Source organism: Pseudorca crassidens, chromosome 3 (assembly GCF_039906515.1).
Source record: "Pseudorca crassidens isolate mPseCra1 chromosome 3, mPseCra1.hap1, whole genome shotgun sequence".
In the NCBI taxonomy this organism is placed as follows: Eukaryota; Metazoa; Chordata; class Mammalia; order Artiodactyla; family Delphinidae; genus Pseudorca; species Pseudorca crassidens.
This window is the reverse complement of record NC_090298.1, coordinates 66,095,111-66,115,834: the sequence shown is the minus strand read 5'-3', so window position 1 is coordinate 66,115,834 and position 20,724 is coordinate 66,095,111. Positions and strand designations below refer to the sequence as shown.

General features: G+C 37.1%; 1 protein-coding gene, 1 long non-coding RNA gene and 1 other non-coding gene across 3 annotated transcripts in view; 2 read left to right on the top strand and 1 right to left on the bottom strand.

Moving 5' to 3' along the window:
• The window catches only part of TMEM167A (transmembrane protein 167A), a 35,824-nt gene extending 15,678 nt beyond the window's left edge, over positions 1-20,146 (top strand). The window contains exons 2-4 of the mRNA XM_067731171.1: positions 3,728-3,837; positions 8,214-8,248; positions 15,942-20,146. Of these exons, the coding sequence (XP_067587272.1) occupies positions 3,728-3,837; positions 8,214-8,248; positions 15,942-16,012 (216 nt within the window). The 3' untranslated portion in view covers positions 16,013-20,146. The remainder of the gene's footprint in view (positions 1-3,727; positions 3,838-8,213; positions 8,249-15,941) is intronic.
• On the top strand, positions 5,469-5,603 carry LOC137222889 (small nucleolar RNA U109). Its single transcript, XR_010942669.1, has one exon. It is a non-coding gene; the product is annotated as a small nucleolar RNA U109 (small nucleolar RNA).
• LOC137221463 (uncharacterized) lies at positions 8,966-13,175 on the bottom strand. The gene is made up of 3 exons (XR_010942014.1): positions 13,034-13,175; positions 12,431-12,539; positions 8,966-11,471 (listed from the first exon to the last, which is right to left on the bottom strand). It is a non-coding gene; the product is annotated as an uncharacterized lncRNA (long non-coding RNA).
• Positions 20,147-20,724: the final 578 nt, after the last annotated feature.

Below are 20,724 nucleotides of genomic sequence, written 5' to 3'. Positions count from 1 at the left end.
TATTGATGGGTATGTGCTTAGTGCCAGTTAATTTTGTACTTTGTTAGTTTCTTCTTCTTTTTCCTTTTGTGGTTTGATGGTTTTCTTTCATATTATGCTTGAGTTCCTTTCTTTTTGAATTTATCGTATGTTTTTTATTTTGTGGTTAACTGGGTTTTCAAGTATGTTGACCATAACTATCTCTACTTGCTTTTACAATTTTTGTTGTTGTTGTTTTTGTTTTTGTCTTTGCTGCATCGCATCTTCATTGCCGCACATGGGCTTTCTCTAGTTGCAGTGAGCAGGGGCTACTTTTTGTTGCGGTGTATGGGCTTCTCATTGCGGTGGATTCTCTTTTTACGGAGCACAGCCTCTAGGTGTGTGGGCTTTGGTAGTTGTGGCATGCAGGCTCAGTAGTTGTGCCTCGCGGGCTCTAGAGCGCAGGCTGAGTAGTTATGGCACACAGACTTAGTTGCTCCGCAGCATGTAGGATCTTCCTGGATCAGGGATTAAACCTGTGTCCCCTGCGTTGGCAGGTGGATTCTTAACCACTTTGCCACCAGGGAAGTCCCTTCTTGTTTTTAATCAATGTAATGTCTTATTTAAATGATCTTCAATCCTTTTATATATTTGCCTTTCCTATTGTAATTTTCACTTTCATATAAATTCTTGCTCCTTTTCTCTTTTGAGGAGACCTTAGGGTAGGTTTAGTATTGCTGTATTCTTTTAGTTCTAACTTGTCTGAGAAATTCTTCATCTCTCCTTCTATTCTAAATGATATTCTTGCTGGGTAAAGTATGTTGCAGGTTTTTCCCTTTCAGGACTTTGAGTATATCATGCCACTTCCTTCTGGTTTGCAATTTTCTGCAGAGAATTCATCCAGCTGATAGCCTGATAGGGATTCCCTTGTATATAGCTCTTTGTTTTTCTCTTGCTGCCTTTAGAGTTCTCTCTTTGTTTTTGACTTTTGCCATTTTAATTATGATATGTCTTGGGATAGGTCTGTTTGGGTTCATCTTTTGGGGGACCTTCTGTGCTTCCTGTACCTGGATATCTATTTCTTTCTTTTGGCTTGGGAAATTTTTAGCCCTAATTTCCTCAAATAAATTTTCAATCCCCTTTTACCTCTCCTGAGACCACTGGAATGTGAACATTGGTATGGTTAATGTTATACCAGAAATCTTGTAAGTTGTTTTCATTTTTTAATTTTGTTTTTCTTTAGCTGTTCTGATTGATTTCCATCGTTCTGTTCTCCAGATCACTTATTTGTTCTTAAGTGTTATTTAGTTTGCTGTTGATTGCTCTAGATTGGTTGTTATCTCAGCACTTGAGTTGTCTAATTTTGATTGCTTCATCTTAGTAGTTTCTAGTTCCTTGTTACAGTGATCTGCATTTCTATTGATAATCTTAATTCCTTTAGCATTTTCCTTATCTTCTTTTTGAACTCAGGGTCTAGGAGACTGGTGAGGTCTGCTTCATTTCTTTTAGGGGATGTCTGTCATTCTTTTAATTGGGAGTAGCTCCTCTCCTTTTTCATTTTGCTTAACTTCTTCTGTCTGAGTTTAGGAGAAACGTTTTCTACTGTGGTCTTGAGGGGGTGTTTTCAACGTGGGAGCATCATGTGTACTCTGTGTGAGTCCAGTATTTTTGGTGTGAGGGCTGGTTTTGGTATGAATGCCAGCCACCTCTTCTCCCCAGAGTCTGCTGGCTGTTATCCCCTTGATGGGGATGTGATAGGTGTTTTTGGTGTCCAGGGCCGGCACTGGGTGCTCCGTGGCCTGTTGGAGTCAGGGCCTCCTCCCCAGTTGTTGGAGTAGAAGCCCTGAGGGTTGGATTTGATGAGGCTCCATTGCCCTTGAATGCGTGCCCTGTCCCAAAGGAGGTGACCGCTGAAGCAGGTGAGGCTCATGTGGTCACGGTGAACCTATGTGCCTCCCATGCAGTCCAAAGTTGCTTCCCTTTTTCCATTGTGTTCGCCCTAGATGTAGTGCTAGGCAGTGATACGGAGTAGGCTGGCGCTGGGGGCCAGGGTGCTGTGGCTGCATGAATCGAGATGGTTGGGCTGCTGCCTGGGACCTTGACTGCCTCTGTGGCAGGCCTCTCCCAGGACCTGTCCACCCCAGATCCAACTCCAAGCAGAGGTGTGGGGTGGGCAGAACTGGAGCACTGAGTACTCCTCCCTAGAGGCTTTGTACCAGATACATGCCTTTCTGTGCTCCACCAGGTGCTGCTGACAAAGCCCAGACCCACCCCCTCTCCCCCCACCCCCACCTTAGGAGTGCTGACATCGGAACAGTGCCTCTGTTGTTAGACCTGGACCACACCCCAGACCCTCAGGACTAGCTCCTTGCAGCTAAATGGAGTCTTTCCCTAGGGTTTGTCTGCCAAGATTCACTGCTTAGCTGCTGTAGGTATTTGTAGCCCCACCAGATTCACACTTTGATTGGGAAGTGTGGTGAGGTACAGGTGCCAGCACCAGTCTCCCTTCACCGTGACTGTTAGCAAGCCAGTCTGCGCACACCCCTCTCAAGTAAAGTCCAGGCTTCTCTAGCCCCTCTGTCTGTCCCAGCAGGCAAGGGGGTTCCCTAAGCCTGCCTGTGTGGACCTTTTCTCCTTTACACATCCCCCCCAGAGGCTCAGGTCCCATCCTGATGCCTTTTTTTTTCTTTTCCTGTCCTACCTGCTTACATGGAGGTCTTTCGTGCAGCTTTGGTTATATAGGAGATCTTCTGCCCATTTCCTGTTGGTTTTCTGTGAGAATTGTTCCACATGTAGATGTATTTTCGATGTGTTTGTTGGGGGAGGTGAGCTTCACATCCTCCTACTCTGCCATCGTGATCCCCCTTGGGAAGTACTTCTGAATTTACTAAATAAGCATATTGCTGGCTACTGTGTGAGACTGATATATTTTAGCTACCTGTATATAATGGAAATGTTATTCTTTCTTATACGTACAGTAGTATTCCTGCACTTTTTAAAAATTGTTTTATTTTATTCAATCATCTCTTATTGGGCTCCCACTGTGCAGCTGGCACATAGGTGCTGGAGATTCAGAGTTGATAGACAATGTCCACTCTTCAGGGATGAGTATTGTGATAAACATGTAACAGTTTTCTTCAGGAACAGAATCCTGTGTTAAATTTTATTTTAATAACTTTTAAAAAATCATCAGTGAATGAGCAAGTGCTTTTCTTTCACCAAAATCTAATAGGCTAGTAGTATTAGTCAACAAATGGAACATGATTACTTAAATTTAAAGCATTCTTATTCTAAAAGAATTTCAGAATTGAAAGAAACTTGAGCCAGCATTGAGTCTGTCTCCCCATTCTCCACCCAGTTTTACTGATGTGAAACAGAGATTTAGAGAAGCCAATATTCAACTGAGGTCATATAACCAGCTTACTTGCAGAGCTTGGAGACCCCATGTCCTGCCTAGTAGTCTGGGATCCTAGAATATCTCTATTAATTATTGGTTAAGCTTTGGTGAGCTGTTTTGGATTCATGACATTTTTGGTAGTGTTTTTAAGTTCTTGAATTTAGAATTTTTGTTGCATCTTCTGAATTCCTTAGCCCAAAGAATGGAGAGGAAAGTATGCTCTCAAAATACCTTGTGATTTTGCTTTTAAAGTGTTCTCAGACACATCTGTTTGCCTTGTTGAAGAAAAAAGTATGATTCTTAATATGAATTTGACATTTTTTACCTGTGCAGTTTATCTTCTAACATTAATTTTTCTTTTTCTCTTTTTAGTCTGCCATTTTCAATTTTCAGAGTCTGTTGACTGTAATCTTGCTGCTTATATGTACCTGTGCTTATATCCGATCCTTGGCACCCAGCCTCCTGGACAGGAATAAAACTGGGTATGTCACTAATAATGTCTAATCACCCAAATTAGTTCTTAGAGATATTGAATGTCAGTTACTGAAAGTCATTAAATAATTTAATTCCTATATGTAATTTAGTTTATAATAACTTTTTACATTATTTTTTCCCTATTTTTAAAAATCCAAATCTTTATATTCACAGAAGCTTACTAAATAAAAATATAAATATCAGAAGTGACCTGAAATGTGTTGGACTGAAAAAAAAAGTGTATTTTAAAAGATGTGATAGATTTTTTTCTGAGATTGAAGCTACAATTTAGTACTTTCAAAGACAGTGTTTGGCCTTAGTATTTAATAGAATATTAGTAAAATTGGTTATCATATTTTGAAAGCATTAAACATCTTATAAGCACTGTGTCCATAAAAATAATAATATAGACATTGCGTCTTCATTCCCAGACTGGTCTAATCATACAGGCTCCTCATCTGTATCATAAAGCAAACATCTTTGGAGAAATTTATTTAGCTTACTTAAAAAAGTAATGAAAATTCAGTCTTGGGCATGTCACATCACTTTTAATTATATGTTCACACCTAAAAAACATTTAAGCTTAATATGATACCACAAAGACTTAAAATTTTTAAGTGCCATGTTCCTAATACAGAAATACATATTGAGTTCAACCAGGACAAGTATGTAAAAAAACAGAGACCATGTGGTGAAAACTATGCAGACTTTCTTCACCTTACAGATTTATTAATTTCTTGAATTCACAATTGTCTTTAATTCTTTTGTGGTAAGATCCTGTACCTCACTTAATCATCTTAAGAAATAATAGGATGAAATAGTAGAATACTTCACATAGGAATAATTAATTATCTCCAGCACCTTTTTTGTTTTTGATGAAAGGAAAAGGGCCAAATTAAGATCCTGCAAGGTCAAACTCTGCTTTTCCACTAATAAAAAGCCCCTACAAGATGCCAGGTAGTAGATACTCAAGCATGAGAGGAAATAATTCTCTTTTCTTCAACTCCATTATATCTTTGGGGTCATAATTAACATTTATTCAAACATCCTATTATCTAAATCATTTGGCTTTTGTTACTATTCCTTTCTTTTTATTACATAGGTTTGTTTGAACATCTATAAAGATATAAATAGAACCCCTAACCAGTTTTGAATAATGAAAATCTATAATCCTGTTCCAATAAACTGATTGTCTGTCTCTATTGGCATGAGGGATTTTATTTAACCTACTGAAGGTGAAAATAGATGTTACTTGTCTATCAGTTTTTCTGACAATGCCTCACTTCCTTTGTAGACATTATCTTCTCATCAGTCCACCTTTTTCTCTGAACTCAGCACTCAATACTTTGTCCCTTTGTTGAAATTATATAATCTTATTTGTTGCTTAGTTGTGCCTGAAGCCTTTCTAGCCAGCCAGTTTTATTTCCTCCTACCCTTCTTCTGCAACCCCCAACGATTAACTTATAATTAAAGCATATGGTAGAATCCAGTAAACAGTATCATTGATCATTAGTTTAGATTTCTAATGTAATACATAATGTCTAATAAGAAATTTAAGTGTTTATGTCATTGAAGAATAATCTCATCGTGGCAGAACAGTGTATTTGTACTTTTCTGATGCTGCGACAAAAAAAGTAGATTGCATGTGGAAATGTCTGCTCCTCATTCCTTTGGAAGCAGGAACACATCCATAACATGCTACATTAAAAAAGGAGTTCTCAGGGCTGCCAACCTTACAGTAGAGGTTGAGTAGTAGTATATTTCTCCTACATAAAAACCAAAGAAATAACACGCCTATTTTCACATTTTAAAATATATAATGATATAGTCAGCTGTTTCAAAGCTTTTTTTTAAAACTTTGCTTCTATTTATATAAATGTTAAGCCCCTTTTATTTTGACTTGTACATATGAAGTATTTTCTGTAGAAGAAATTTTTACTGGTCATTGTTCTGTTGTAATACGTATTTTTATGAGACTCAAAATAAGCTTTCCAGGCTTCCCTGGTGGCGCAGTGATTGAGAGTCCACCTGCCGATGCAGGGGACACAGTTCATGCCCCGGTCCGGGAGGATCCCACATGCCGCGGAGCGGCTGGGCCCGTGAGCCATGGCCGCTGGGCCTGCACATCTGGAGCCTATGCTCCACAGCAGGAGAGGCCACAACAGTGAGAGGCCCGCGTACCGCAAAAAAAAAAAAAAAAAAAAAAGCTTTCCTTTCATTATAGTGAGTATTCCATGCTAAAGTGAAGATAATCTGGACCAATTAGATAAAATGAGTTCTTGATAACTTCACTGTTGAAAATAACAAATTAATTTTTTGCTGCTTCAAATAATATAGAACTAAAAAGCAGCAAAGAAAGATTGCTACTTTGTCTTGCTTCATATTTTCATAGACTTAATAGTTTTATCAGCAGATAAACTTATTGGCTTATATCCTTAGAAACTAAGCAGCATATCTGCATTGGTTTTTACCAGCTAATAAAGTTCCTTTTAGCATTTGGGATATTACAGAAATGTCTAGGTAGGGAAATATGTGAAAAAGGCCAAAGCAGTACCAATTAATCTCTTAAGTTGCCAAGTTGGGAAATTTTTTTCATTTAAATAGCTTTCAGTATGCTAAGTGTGTTATACCAATTTCCTAATGAGGCTTTTAGTTATTTCTAGACTATAAGACCTGAAAAGACCTTGACTATGGTCATGTGGTTTCAGATTATTCTGTGGGGCCCTAAGCTTTCCACAGAGGAACTTCAGGTGTCCTGCCTCTGAGTACCTCAGCCAGAGGAGCTTTAAGTCAATAATGCATTTTATAATCAATAGACTTCTAGAATCAAGCATCCAGGGCTTTGCAGATCACTAACAAGTTGTCTTTCATTTTTTGATGAAATGTAAGCCAATGTAAGTGATACCTGGAGTCATGTCACATACACCTTTAGCCTGCGTAATACTGAACACAGTGCATGTTAATCACTATTCTAAAGACTTTCTGTGTAATAACTCATTTAATCCTTGTAACAACCCTATGAGGATGAGATAAAGAGAAAAGAGGTAAAATAACTTGCCCACAGTTATGCAACCAATTAAGTAGGATTGAACTTAGGCACAATCTAGCCCTGATCCTTTGCTTTCAAGAGTGCTTACGATTTTTGTCCTTTTTATTCCTATAAGAAGAAAATTGTTTCACCTGTCAGAATGCCCATCCCTCACAATAAACTTGTATTTTTGCCCATTTCATTTAATCTGTACTAAGAGACTTCTTGCTTTGATGTCAGGAATTCACTGTATACTTCAAAGGAGGAAAGTGTATAGAACTTGATTGAATCAGCATTTTCTTTCAGTCTTAACCATTCAAATACAGTGATTCATTGCCAGCCATCTCTTTGGGCAAAAAAAAAAAAATTATAAATTTCCCTGTAATTTAAACATTATGATTTTCTTATCCCAATCCTAATAAGTAATGTTAATTTATCTTGATTTGTAATCATGTGTAACACTATTTATAATTCTTTTGTCACACCAACAAAATAGTTGTCTACAATGTGTGTTTTTTCCCAAATATCTCTATTCATTGAATGACTTGTCCTTTTTTTTGAGCTGGTATTTTTTAATGCATGCAAAATAAGTGATATATCCATATAATATGTATTCATAATATATTCATTCATAGAATTGAAATGGACATATTAGTCTAATTTTTCTTATTTCCAGAGTATATGTGTTTTAAATGGCATATTTAGTTAATTGCATATACAATTATATGAAACTAGGGTTTTCCACTTACATTGAAATATATATGTTGAAATATATTGAATATATTACACTGAAATATAGGCTCATATTTTTGTATTCCTCCTTATTTAATGTTATAGTTATGTAAATGCTATCATTGGAGTTCATGATTATAGATCATTTAAATAAAGAACTATATTCAGTAAGAAGTAAGTTTATTCAGTATGAGAGTTTTATTTTTTAATGTAAAAATTTATCCAGAACCAACTGTTCCCATTTACTGTTTTCTCAAAGTTAACATTTATTTAAATGGGCATATGTATTTTCTGCTTTTGAAGGTAAAGCACTTGAAGTTGACGGAATCAATCTTCTAATAGTAAGCCCTGGTGCAAATTTTTGCCACTGTCACATTAATTTACTTTGGGCTTAACCTGTGAGACAACATATGTTCAGTTTCTGACAGTTTCTGTACATTGATGGTTGATAAGCTATTACTGTGTCCTACTTTTCTCCATAAGTGGTGGCTCAACGTCAACTACATTTCAGTTTAAAGCAAAGCATCAGCAGTTAAAATACTAGTATATAATAAATTCTCCATATAGTTCTGAATAATTCACCTTTCCCAGTAAACAGTAGATACTTTTTTTTATTCTATGCAGGTTGTTGGGTATATTTTGGAAGTGTGCCAGAATTGGTGAGTATCTATCTATAATCTCTCTCCACTTCTTCATCTGTAAATTGTTGGCCAATTTACTTGTTGTGTTCAAACAAATCAAATGTCAGTTTTTAAAGTGCAGCCTTCTCAACTATGTGCATTTTGCAGTAGTTTGTAGAGTTCCACCTAACTCTTTTCCTGACACTATTTAAAACTAGACTTCATAGATAGCTAATAATACTTCATTAGCAGGGAGATGGAAAATATGACAAAAGTCTCTCTAATTCAGATATCAAATACTATGCATTCTTGGCTTTGGGGAGATTTCAGACAAATGTGTATAGTTTTATGCACACATACTTTAGTATAGAGCATGCAGTTCTGTATAATGTGTACCATTTTGATAACTGAGGATGATTTTTCCATTTAATGAAAGGCTTGCTGAGCAACTATCTAATTGCCCTCTGCTAGGTCATAGAATCTTATTGGTTGCTTTTAGAAAACATGAACTATTTCATCTTTTGAATCCATGTATGTGGTCATACTTGAGCTTTGTGTAAATGTGGATATCTTCTAACTTTTCATAATAAGATTAGTAGCACCTTAAGTGTGTTTATGGTTAGATAACAGTATATACTATACATTGTCCCATAACACTACGTATACAATAACATTTAACACAGTGCCCAGCACATAGTAGACTCTCAAATGATTGGTAAGTAAATGAATTAAAATGCATTTTATTTGCTAGTATTCTTTTTTTATTGCAGTATAGTTGATGTAGAATATTACATAAGATACAGGTGTACAACGTAGTGATTCATAATTTTTAAAAGTTATATTCCATTTATAGTTATTATAAAATAGTGGCTATATTCCCTGTGTTGTACTATATATTCTTGTGGCTTATTTATTTTATACATTACAGTTTGTACTTCTGAACCCCCTACTCCTGTCTTTCCCCTCCCCCCTTCCCTCTCACCACTGGTAACCACTAGTTTGTTCTCTAGATCTGTGAATCTGTTTACTTTTTCCTATATTCACTACTTGGTTTTATTTTTTAGATTCTACATATAAGTGATATCATACAGTGTTTGTCTTTCTCTGACTGACTTATTTCACTTAGCATAAAAACCTTCAAGTCTATCCATGTGGTTGCAAATGGCAAAATTTCATTCTTTTTTATGGCTGAGTAGTATTCCAGAGAGAGAGAATGAGAGTGAGTGAGTGTATGCCACATCTTTATCGATTCACCTGTTGATGGACACTTAGGTTGCTTCCATATCATGGCAATTGTAAGTAATACTAAGTAATACTACTTTGAACATTACGGTGCATGTATCTTTTCAAAATAATGTTTTTGTTTTAGTCGGATATGTACCCAGGAGTGGGATTTCTGGGTCATATGGTAGCTCTATTTTTACTGTTTGGAGAAACCTCCATCCTGTTTCCCGCAGTGGCTGCACCAATTTACATTCCCACCACCATCCACATCCTCAGCAACATTTGTTGTGTTCTTTCTGATGACAGGTGTTCTGACAGGTGTGAGATAATATCTCATTTTTGCATTTCTCTGATGATTAGTAGTGTTGAGCATCTTTTCATCTGCCTGTTGGTCATCTCTATATCTTCTTTGAAAAAATTTCTATTTAGGTCTTCTGCCCAGTTTTAATTGGGTTGTTTGTTTTTTTGATGTTGAGTTGTATGAGCTGTTTATAGATTTTGTATATTAATCCCTTATCAGTCATATCATTAGCAAATATTTTCTCCCATTGTGTAGGTTGTCTTTTTGTTTTGCTGATGGCTTCCTTTGCTGTGCGAAAGCTTTTATGTTTAATTAGGTCTGATTTGTTTATTTTTGCTTTTGTTTCCTTTGCTTTAGGAGACAGATCAAAAAAAATATGATTTAATGTCAAAGAGTGTTCCATTTATGTTTTCTTCTGGGAGTTTTATGGTTTCTGGTCCTACATTTAGGTCTTCAGTCCATTTTGAGATTATTTTTATATGTGGTATGAGAAACTATTCTGACTTCATTCTTTTAGCTGTTTTCATTCTTTGTAGCTGTTTTCTCAGCACCACTGAGAGGGGTGGGGAGCGGTTCCTGACACAGTTTTGTATGGAGTCCAGGGTGTCCTGAAACTTGTGTTGGCCTGCTAGTGGGCAGGACCATGTCCCAACTGGTCCCAGGGCCGGGTCTGGCCTACTGGGAGGTGTGGGCAGGCTGGGTCTGCAGATTGCAGGATTGTGGTTTTCTTGCATTTGGTGTCTGCCACCTGATGGGTGAGGCTGGTCCAGAGGCTAGAACAGGCTTCCTTGAGGGCAGGGCTGGGCTCCAGGAGTTTCTGGGGCTGGTGCCTGCCCACTGGTTGGGGAACTGGGTGCTGGGACCCTGCTGGACAGGGCCATGTCCAGAGGCAGCTGTGGGCTCAGGGGGTCTTAAGGCAGCCTGTCTGCTGATGGGTGGGGCTCTGTCCCCACTGAGTGAGTTGCTTGGCCTGAGGTGTCCCAGTACTGGCACCTATAGACTGTTGGGCCAGGGCACGGTTGGGTCCTAGCACTAATAAGCTAGAGGGAAGATTCCACAATGGCGCCTGCTAGCACCAGTGTCCCCATGGTAGAAGTAGCTCTATGAATGGCTGCCACCAGTGTCTACGTCCCCAGGGTGTGTTGCAGTTGCCTCCTGTTCCTCCGGGAGATTCTCCAAGACCAGCAAGTAGGTCTGACCCAGGCTCCTATCAAATTACTGCTTTTGCCCTGAGTCCTGGAATGTGTGAAACTTTGTGGGTGCCCTTTAAGAGTGAAGTCTCTCTCCCCGAAGTCCTATGGGACTCCTGAAATTAAGGCCCACTGGCCTTCAAAGCCAGTGCTCTGGGGGCTCGTCTTCCCAGTGCAGGACCTCCAGGCTGGAGAGCCTTATGTTCAGGTCAGACCTTTCACTCCTTTGAGAGAATCTCTACAACGTAATTATTCTCCAGTTTGTGGGTTGTCCACCCAGTGGTATGGGACTTGACTATACAGCTAGTCTTCCCCACCTACCTGTCTCCTTGTGGTTCTTTCTTTGTGTCTTTGGTTCTAGAAGATCTTTTCTGGTAGGTTCCAGTCTTTTTCATCGATGGTTGTTCTGCAAATAGTTGTGATTTTGGTGTGCTTGTGAGAGGAGGTGAGCTCAGGGTGTTTCTACTCCACCATCTTGGCCAGTCTCCCCAAGAGATAGTATTTTCTGATGCTTTTAGATCACATTTGCAGAGTCCCAACGCAAACCCTGAAACAACAGAAGAAATCTTAAGCCCTTCAAAAGTAACCAAGAAGAGGGAGAGAAAGAGACAAAAAAGCACCCTCAAGGGCTAATGCTGATAGCTAATGGTAAATGTAAATATATATACACCAAACTCCTTGCTTCAAGATCCAGGTCACTCAAGGAAAAAGGTAATCTCGCTAAGGAACAGGCTGGTAAGAATACCTCACGTAAACTACAAAGAGAGAACATAATGGGATTGTCTCCATAATTTCACTTTCTGATATTTCATTGTTTGTTAGTGTATAGAAATGCAACAGATTTCTGTATATTAATTTTGTATCCTGCGACTTTACCAAATTCATTGATGAGCTCTAATAGTTTCCCCATTTACCATCTCATCAAAAAGAATCGAATACCTAGCAATAAAGCTAAGGAGGTTAGAGACCTGTACTCCGAAAACTAGAAGACACTGATGAAAGAAATTGAAGATAACACAAACGGATGGAAAGATACACTGTGTTCTTGGATTAGAAGAATCAATATTGTTAAAATGACCATAGTATCCAAGGAAATCTACAGATTCAGCTGCATTCCTTATCAAATTACCAATGGTGTTTTTCACAGAACTAGAACAGATAATTTAAAAATTTGTATAGAAACACAAAAATTCCGATTAGCCAGAATAATCTTGAGAAGGAAGAACAGCTGGAGGAATCTTGCCCTCTGACTTCAGACTATTACAAGGGTATGGTCAAAAACAGTATGGTACCGGCACAAAAACAGACATAGATCAGTGGGACAGGATAGAAAGCCCAGAAATAAACCCCACGCACTTACGGTCAATTAATCTAGGACAGTGGAGGCAAGAATATACAATGGAGAAAAGACAGTCTCTTCAGTAAGTGGTGCTGGGGAAACTGGACAGCTATATGTAAAAGAATGAAATTAGAAGATTCTCTAACACCATACAAAAATAAACTCACATCTAGGTGTTTAATCCATTTTAAGACTGGATACTATGAAACTCCTAGAGGAAAACATAGGCGGAACACTCTTTGACATAAATCGCAGCAATTTTTTTGGATCCGACTCCTAGAGTAATGGAAACAAAAACAAAAATAAACAAATGGGACCTAATCACACTTACATGCTTTTGCACAGCAAAGGAAACCATAAACAAAACGAAAAGACAGTCTATGGAATGGGAGAAAATATTTGCAAATGATGTGACCAACAGGGAATTAATGTCCAAAATATACAAACAGTTTGTACAGCTCAATATCAAAGAGATAACCCAATCAAAAAATGGGCAGAAGCTCTAAATAGACATTTCTTCAAAGAAGACATACAGATGGCCAACAGGCACATGAAAAGAAGCGCAACATCGCTAATTATTAGAGAAATGCTAATCAGAACTACAATGAGGTATCACCTCACTCTGGTCAGAATGGCCAACGTCAAAAAGTCTGCAAATAATAAATGTTGGAGAGGGTGTGGAGAAAAGGGAACCCTCCTACACTGTTGTTGAGAATGTAAATTGGTGCAGCCACTATGGAGAACCCTTAAAAAACTAAAAATAGAGTTACCATATGATTCAGCAATCACACTCCTGGGCATATATCCAGAGAAAACCATAATTCGAAACGATATATGCACCCCAATGTTCATTGCAGGCGTAGAATATCACTCAACCATAAAAAAGAGTAAAATAATGCCATTTGCAGCAACATGGATGGATCTAGAGATTAAGGCAGAGAAAGACAAATATCATATGATCTCACTTATATGTGGAATCTAAAAAAAATGATACAAATGAATTTATTTACAAAACAAATAGACTCATAGATATTGAAAGCAGACTTATGGTTACCAAAGGGGAAAGGCAGGGGCAAGGGAAGGGGATAAATTAGGAAATTGGGATTAACAGATATGTACTACTATATATAAAATAGATAAATAGCAGGGACCTACTATATAGCACAGGGACCTATATTCAATATCTTGTAATAACCTGTAATGGAAAAGAATCTGGAAAAAGAGTATATGTATAAATATATGTGTGTGTGTATCTATCTGAATCGCTTTGCTGAACACCTGAAACATTGAGTCAACTATTCAATAAAAAAAGAGAGAGAACATATGGAAGAGCAAGACAGTTTGAGGAAGTAGAGAATATCACTGGATTAGAGTCATACTAACATTAAAGTTGCTAGCTCATGAATAAAATATTAAGGTATTTTAAATCCATCTTTTGTGTAATAAATTAGAAAACGATGTACAACTCCATTTAGTAGCCAATCCAGGTGATCCTTTTGTTCACAATTTTTACTTGAAAGTATAGCTAAAGTTTTCAGACATCTAGTTTATAGCTTTCTTCATGTTATCCTATAGTACTACCTATTTTTTGGTCTAATTATAAACTGTGCCTTTTTTTGCTTGCCCATGTATTTCCATTTTCCTGTCTTGACTATATGAATACCATAGGTTAAATGGTTCAATTATTCATTTTTGCCAATTATGTGGAAAGCATTAGCTTTTCATTTTGGCAAAGTGGTTTAGAAAATGTTGATGGTGATATGCTGCTTTCTCAACCACATGCTCCTCTCTTATCTTGACACAGAATATATCCACAAAGAAAGGAAACAGTTTTAATGGGAAAAGGCCCAGCCAAATCATCTTATCATGTTACACATCACATTACAGCAACTGTTTCACATTCACTTATAGAGACCTAAGACCAGACAAGAAGTAACATTCTTACCCAAGTTCAACCAAAGATGTTTAGCCTCTACCACATGGCAGTCTCTTTTAAGAAAATTAAAAACGGGAAAATGAAACCCATATGTAAATTATAGCATTCTAAGTTGGAGGATGAGGAAGAGAAGAACTTCCTCAAAAATTAATTTCCAGCAGATGGAAAATTTAGGACAATATTAGTTTCTTCTTTTAGTGTTTAAGAAGACTATATTAGACAGAGTGTCTAGCCCTGTGGTGAGTGACAGGCTTCCTTATGAGATCTACCAGAAATTTTGGTCTGATTGTTTTGTTGGATAACTTGAGTTTTTTACCCTGAAAGAATCAGCATGGCTAAAAAAATGAGGAACCACGGTATTTTTTAGTTTCGAAAGATTTTTTTTTTCCAGTTGAGATAATATTGTAAAAACACTGTATTTTCTCACTTTCTAGATTTTCCTTTAGCTGGAATGCAGTCCATCAAATGTCTACGGATAGAAAAAACTTTCAGAAAAACACCAAATGTTTATTTTATTTGTATGTGTGTAATGTCTTCTGTGAATATTGCCATTGAACAAATATATAAACTTTTTGACTGTATCACTATGATCTCAGTGAGGAAGCTCTGAAAATGAAGATGACCTTCAAGGTTTTAGTTGATAAGAGTGGTCAAGATTGACATTTTCCAGAAGTAGTTAACTGAACTTGCTAGTGAAATATGGAACTTAGTTACTAGAAAAGATTATTTTAAACATCACAGAAAAACACAGGTGAGGTGAGTATAAACCATCTCTGTAAAGGAACCAGGTACATACCCAGGATTATTCCTAGAAGTAGCACATCACTCTTTCTCCTTCTTCCTTTCTTATGTGCCCTCAAGGCAGCATAAAAATGCCTGTTGCTTTGTGCAGCCTTGCAATTACTGAAGAAACAGGAAAGAACAAGATGAGTTTGAGTTAGCTCACAATTACAGGATCTGTTTATAGGAGTTTCACAAGCCAACTCCAGATCTACTTCATGCAAAGGAAAGTCTCCAAGTATAAACAAACACTCCTTAAACACATGTGAAAATTGACCAATACAGAAGTGGTTGTTCTAAGTTCTACATCTCTAACCCAGAGTAATTATACTGTAAAAGATTTGATATGAAATCCATTTCAGAAATAGTTTAGTTTTCTCTGATATGTTTTTATTAAGCATTCTACGTTATGTTGATTTTTTAAATGCAGTTTGATTGAACACCCTGTTTATTTTCATCTAGGAATGCTTATTTTTTACCCCTTATAATTGTCATGAATTGCTATCAATGAAGAAAAAAAGTATGGCTAGAAACTGTATGTTGAATTTCTCTTTATAGGTGGAAATTTCCCTTTTTTATAGGGAAAAAAACAAGCAATATTTCTTTGGTTTTAATTGAGTTTTTGAGATAATTTCATTTGGATCTTTAGCCTACATTCTGTGTTATATTTTTTAATATCTGGGTTTATGCAGTGACACTGAAATGGCTCATGAAAGGTTTTCTAAAGGCATGAAAAGGAGGTGGTCTTAGAAATAGATCAGTATAGTTTAGCTCATTCTGGAGTATACTCACTTTTATGTTGCATGTAGTTTGTTTTGCCCACCCCTGCCCCTAAATATATGGGCTTCATAGGCAAGAATTTTATCTTGGTTTTTTATATGCCCCTCTCCTGTAGTAAGTAATAACCTTACTGCTAACCACTCAGTTAATCAACGTGAATATATCTACCTTTTTTCCAACAGGTGAACGGAAGAGTCCTTATGTTGCGGTATGCTGTATTGTGATGGCCTTCAGCATCCTCTTCATACAGTAGCTTGGAAAAATGCCAGAATTCAGTTGCAATCAGATTTAAATATGAAAAAAGGACTTATCTACAGAAAATAATGGAAAGAATGGTTAACCCTTTTATCTTTGAACATTGAATGAGATAAATTTTCAGCTGCTGTTCTCTATTTTTGTTATTGGACCAATGTTCTATATAAATAATTAGGATGTAACCATTTAATACTCAGAGCTTAAATATGTCTGTAACATCAACCTCAGTACTGTCACTACAATATTACATTCTGCATATGTCATTCTATTATGTCAGATACCAGTTTTTAGTGAGGTATCTTTAAGGCACATAGGAGAAAACAAAATTGGTAAATTACTTAAGTTCCTTTCACCGTGATTTGGAAACGATAAATCTTTATAGAATGAGACTTTTTGGACTAGCTTTTTTATTGGGAAAAAAAAAAAAGGTTCAATTCGTGTTGGTAAGGACTGCATTCATATTTAATAATGCTTGCTTTTCCTCTGGCCACATCATTTTGAGCATTAACCAGAGTACCTCTACTGTTAGCAAACTGTAGTTTATTACAGGTATTTAAACTATTTAAAACAAGCCTATGCAGTTCTTAAGGAGGAAGATAAATGAGAAGTGACTTAAGAGTGCTATTGAGAAAATGTTCCTATTTAACATAAAAGAATTCAGAATACCTGACTGGTGTTATCGTCTCTGAAACCTCTGGTTAAGTATGGATAAATGTCTTAAGCATAAATTTGACCAGCTAACTGTTGTTTTTGGAATAAGGCTACATGCTTAGAGTAAAAAAGAGCTAAATGGAATGATAATCTTACACACGTTTTTCATTCTTTTTAGTGTTAGGTCTCTACATTTTAATTACCCCAAAATGCAAACTGTGTTTTTGTTTTTTAATACAGCACTTTAAATCTAGTTTATGTTTTGCCTATAAACTTGAACTGGAATCTTGTATAACTTACTACATGATGATAAACAGTTTTCACATCTACTTACCATATGCCATGGCATAAATGTCTTTGAGCTTTGATGATAAAGGAGGACCTTCAGTAATTTTCATTGAGGCAAGAGGAACATTGGAAATGTGACATAAATTTTGTCGTAGAGCAGTTATTACACATTTATGGTTAACATTTCAAAATTCAGTTAAAGTTTCAAAGCGAAGGAAAACTTCTTAACTAAAAATTGCCCATTATACATAGTATTAATTTGATATTGTCGGCTGTTAATTCCCCATAAAGATAAAAAGAATAAACTTTTTTTTTAAGAAAAAAAATTGTTTAGAATTATTTTTAAATGAGCCTGCCAGTAGCTGTTTCTGCAGAAACAAAGTATGGAACTGAAAGTTGCCTATTTTTAGGACCACTTTAAAGTACTTAGAATTCTAGGAAACGTAAGAAAATCTTGTTACACATTGCCTGGTTTTTTTTTGCAAAAGATAAAAGCTGCTGTTTGGCTGTCAGTATATTTGTTTATTGTACATTTCTGGCTTATCTACAGCTGGTTTAAAATGGTATATTTTGCCTTAAACAGGTTAATCAGGTTATAATTGTTCCTACTCTGCACTGTCTCTTGGGCTTTGCATTAGGTCAAGGATTTTCAGGGTATCCCCAAAATAGGACTCTTATCAGAATATACATGCAGAGTAAGTCACCTTTCTGGGTCTAGTTTCTTGAATGGCCATCATCTGTTGTCCAACTCTGCTGCCAACTAGACTTTCCAAAAGCTATATCAACTCATTTTTTATATACTAACACAAATCTAATATGAAAAAGGGAGGACTATTCTAGATAATCAGTTCTAGGACATTTCTTTTAAGTTGGCATTTCAGAGGAGGTAGGTGGAAAGTAGAGGAAGAAATAATTTTTTGGAAAATTTGTGGCAACATATAAACATTTTACTATGTGTAGATGCTGAACAGAATAGGAAGCAGCTTATTTCTTATTTCACGAACCCATGTCCCCTGCATCGGCAGGCGGACTCTCAACCACTGCACCACCAGGGAAGCCCAATGAGCATTTTCTTTAATGTATTTTTTTTTTTCAAAGAATTACCACTAAATCCTATTCTCTAACCCAAAGGGCGGCGTAGGTAGTTTTAAGCCCACAGAATATTCAGATATTCCTTTTGTGGTCTTGGCGAGGTGGTAAGATGCAGAAGAGGATTAAGGATCAATTTAAACATCAGATGGACTGCCTCTGTCACACAGTCTTGGTGCAAGGCCAGATGGGATGATGGGCACTAAAGTCCACAGCTTGCTAGATTCAAATACCCTCCCTAAGCTCCTTCCTGGCTCCAAAATCTTTTGATTCCATCTTGCCTGGAATTTGTTTTGTGCTGATGTTTAGTTCCTGATTGGCTTCAGCTGTGCCAATGGCAGGAGCATGCCTTCTTTCCAGGCAGTCTTAAAAGATGTTCAATCAAAAGAAGACATAGTCTGCTGAATTCCCTCTGTGGCTTAAAAAAGTTTAGATTCAAGTCCAGTATTTTGTTAATGCCTATGCTGCTGTGCCAGACACTACTATCCTGAATGTTCTTACATCGTCAGATTCAAAACAGTCCTATGCTGGGAAAAGTAGTAATATGTAACTTGTAACAGACACCATCATCTTAGTAAAATGCAGATCAGTCTAGTTCTAACCTAGGACAAAATTGAGATTTCAGTGAAGTAACTTCTTCAAGTTCACAAAGTCAAAAATGAACAGATCTCTGCCTGGTTTTGTGAAAAAGACCTACCACTTACAAATAGAATATTTATATTTCAGCATTTTAAAGAGGCATTAAGAGAGTGCATTCAATCTATTATCACTGAACACAAGTACACAGTTTCTTCCCTCTAGTGGTTCATAATATTGTGGGTGAGAGAGAAATTAGGTTATTTTATATGAAGTGCAGTGTGATAGCATTTATTATTGAGATAACACCAGGATTCTAGAAGAAAATAAAAAGATGACAGCTCAGTCAGGGATATGAACTTCCTTCCAGAGAAGCAAGGCTTAAGCTGAATTTAAGAGCAATATGCAAAAGCACCAGGGGTATATTATGGACCATCAGTACCTAGCTTGTCGTGCCAGCCACTTGGGGAGTACCCCTGAGCCATGAACAACACAGGTTTGAACTGTGCAGCTCCACTTATAGGTTGGGTTTTTTTCAGTGGTAAATGCTACAGTACTGCACGATCCCAAGTTGGTCGAATCTGTGGCTACGGAACCTCGCTTATGGATGGCTGACTGTAGGATATCCCTGGAGTGTGGACTGCGCAGACGGTCAGCACCCCTAACCCCCATTGTTCAAGGGTCAACTACACTACGATATAAGCCTAGAAATGTGGAGAGAGGTTAGATCCTAGAGGGTCTTGTATTTTTCTCATTGCTGTCTATTATCTACCTCAGAATTGAAGTTCAATATGTTTCCTCCTGCCTGACAAAAAAATTCAAGAATAAAAATAAAATTCTCCCTTGGTGTATGTGTAAACAAGGTTAAATATATCCATGCCAACCTTATTTTGGACCAAGAATAATACATTACTGTCCTCTCCAGAGGCAAGCCAAGGTAACTTACCAGTCAGGTCAAATATTTTCAGGAACTCTGAGTAGCTCATACTCTATCAGTGCCAAAAGTAGTCAGGATTGTTAAAGCACACATGTGCATAAGAAGCGAAAGTGGTTGCAATTTCTACATTTCCTGGGTGCACAGAAAAGATTTCTAATAAACAAGGACATGTGCTCCTTTCAAAGCCTTTGAGAAGTACTGGATCATAGGAAACTGAAAACAAGAACGGAAGATTCTTGGGGACGCCTCTACTTTCTTTGGTATCCAGTAACAGTAGATGTACAAAATATAAGTACTTGTGTAATATATCAGCATTGTGAGTATTGCACAGCCCTGCTATTCTCAATCAGCAAGTTACTAGCTTCCAAAAATAGCTTCATGATTATGTAATCTATACATTGCCTTCCACAGTTTCTTTTACTTTGCCCTCAACCAGTCCCAAAATGGTAATCTGAAATGCCACTCCAATATCAGAAAAAAAGGGTAGGTGGAAATATATTTCCTGTGGTTTTGAGAGTACAAAAAATCATCCTACTCTGTGGTTAGTGCATATGTCTGTGGTATGTAATAAAAATCAAAATGAACTTGCAAGAGCCTCCTAGTTTTGTCTTATTGTCAGATGAGTGAAAGGTTTTTTAGGGGTTGGTTAGAGTATTGAAATGGCCATGTTTTGAGTAAGATGGGAATAGAGAAATATTTCTATTTGTTTTACCTGCATTTTAAGTCATGGCTGGTCGAGGTTGGTTTGGGGAAGTTTTATTTTTATATTGTTTTGCATCTTAAAGCTGTTCAATCTATTATATTGCTGTTTCTTTGAGTGAGCCTTCAAGAGTCTAATGAGCTTTAGATGTGAAGTCATGAATTCCCTCCAGAGATGGTGGAAATCTGATTCTGAGTGAAAGTGACAATTAATTATTGACAGTGACTTTCAACTTGTCCTCAACTGAGAGCCTTCAGATGCCCAAGCCTTCTGGCAAGTAGCTATCAAAATCTGTGAGCAGTGACCATCAGAGTGAGATTATTTAGCCAATTTATACCATTTATTGAGAAATATGAAAAAAAATATATGTACTGTGTACCTTGCTTTGGGTAGCATGGTCTTTCTACTGTTATCTTCCCAGCACCCAGTTAACACAGACAAACCTTCGTTAGACCTGTTACCGGAAATA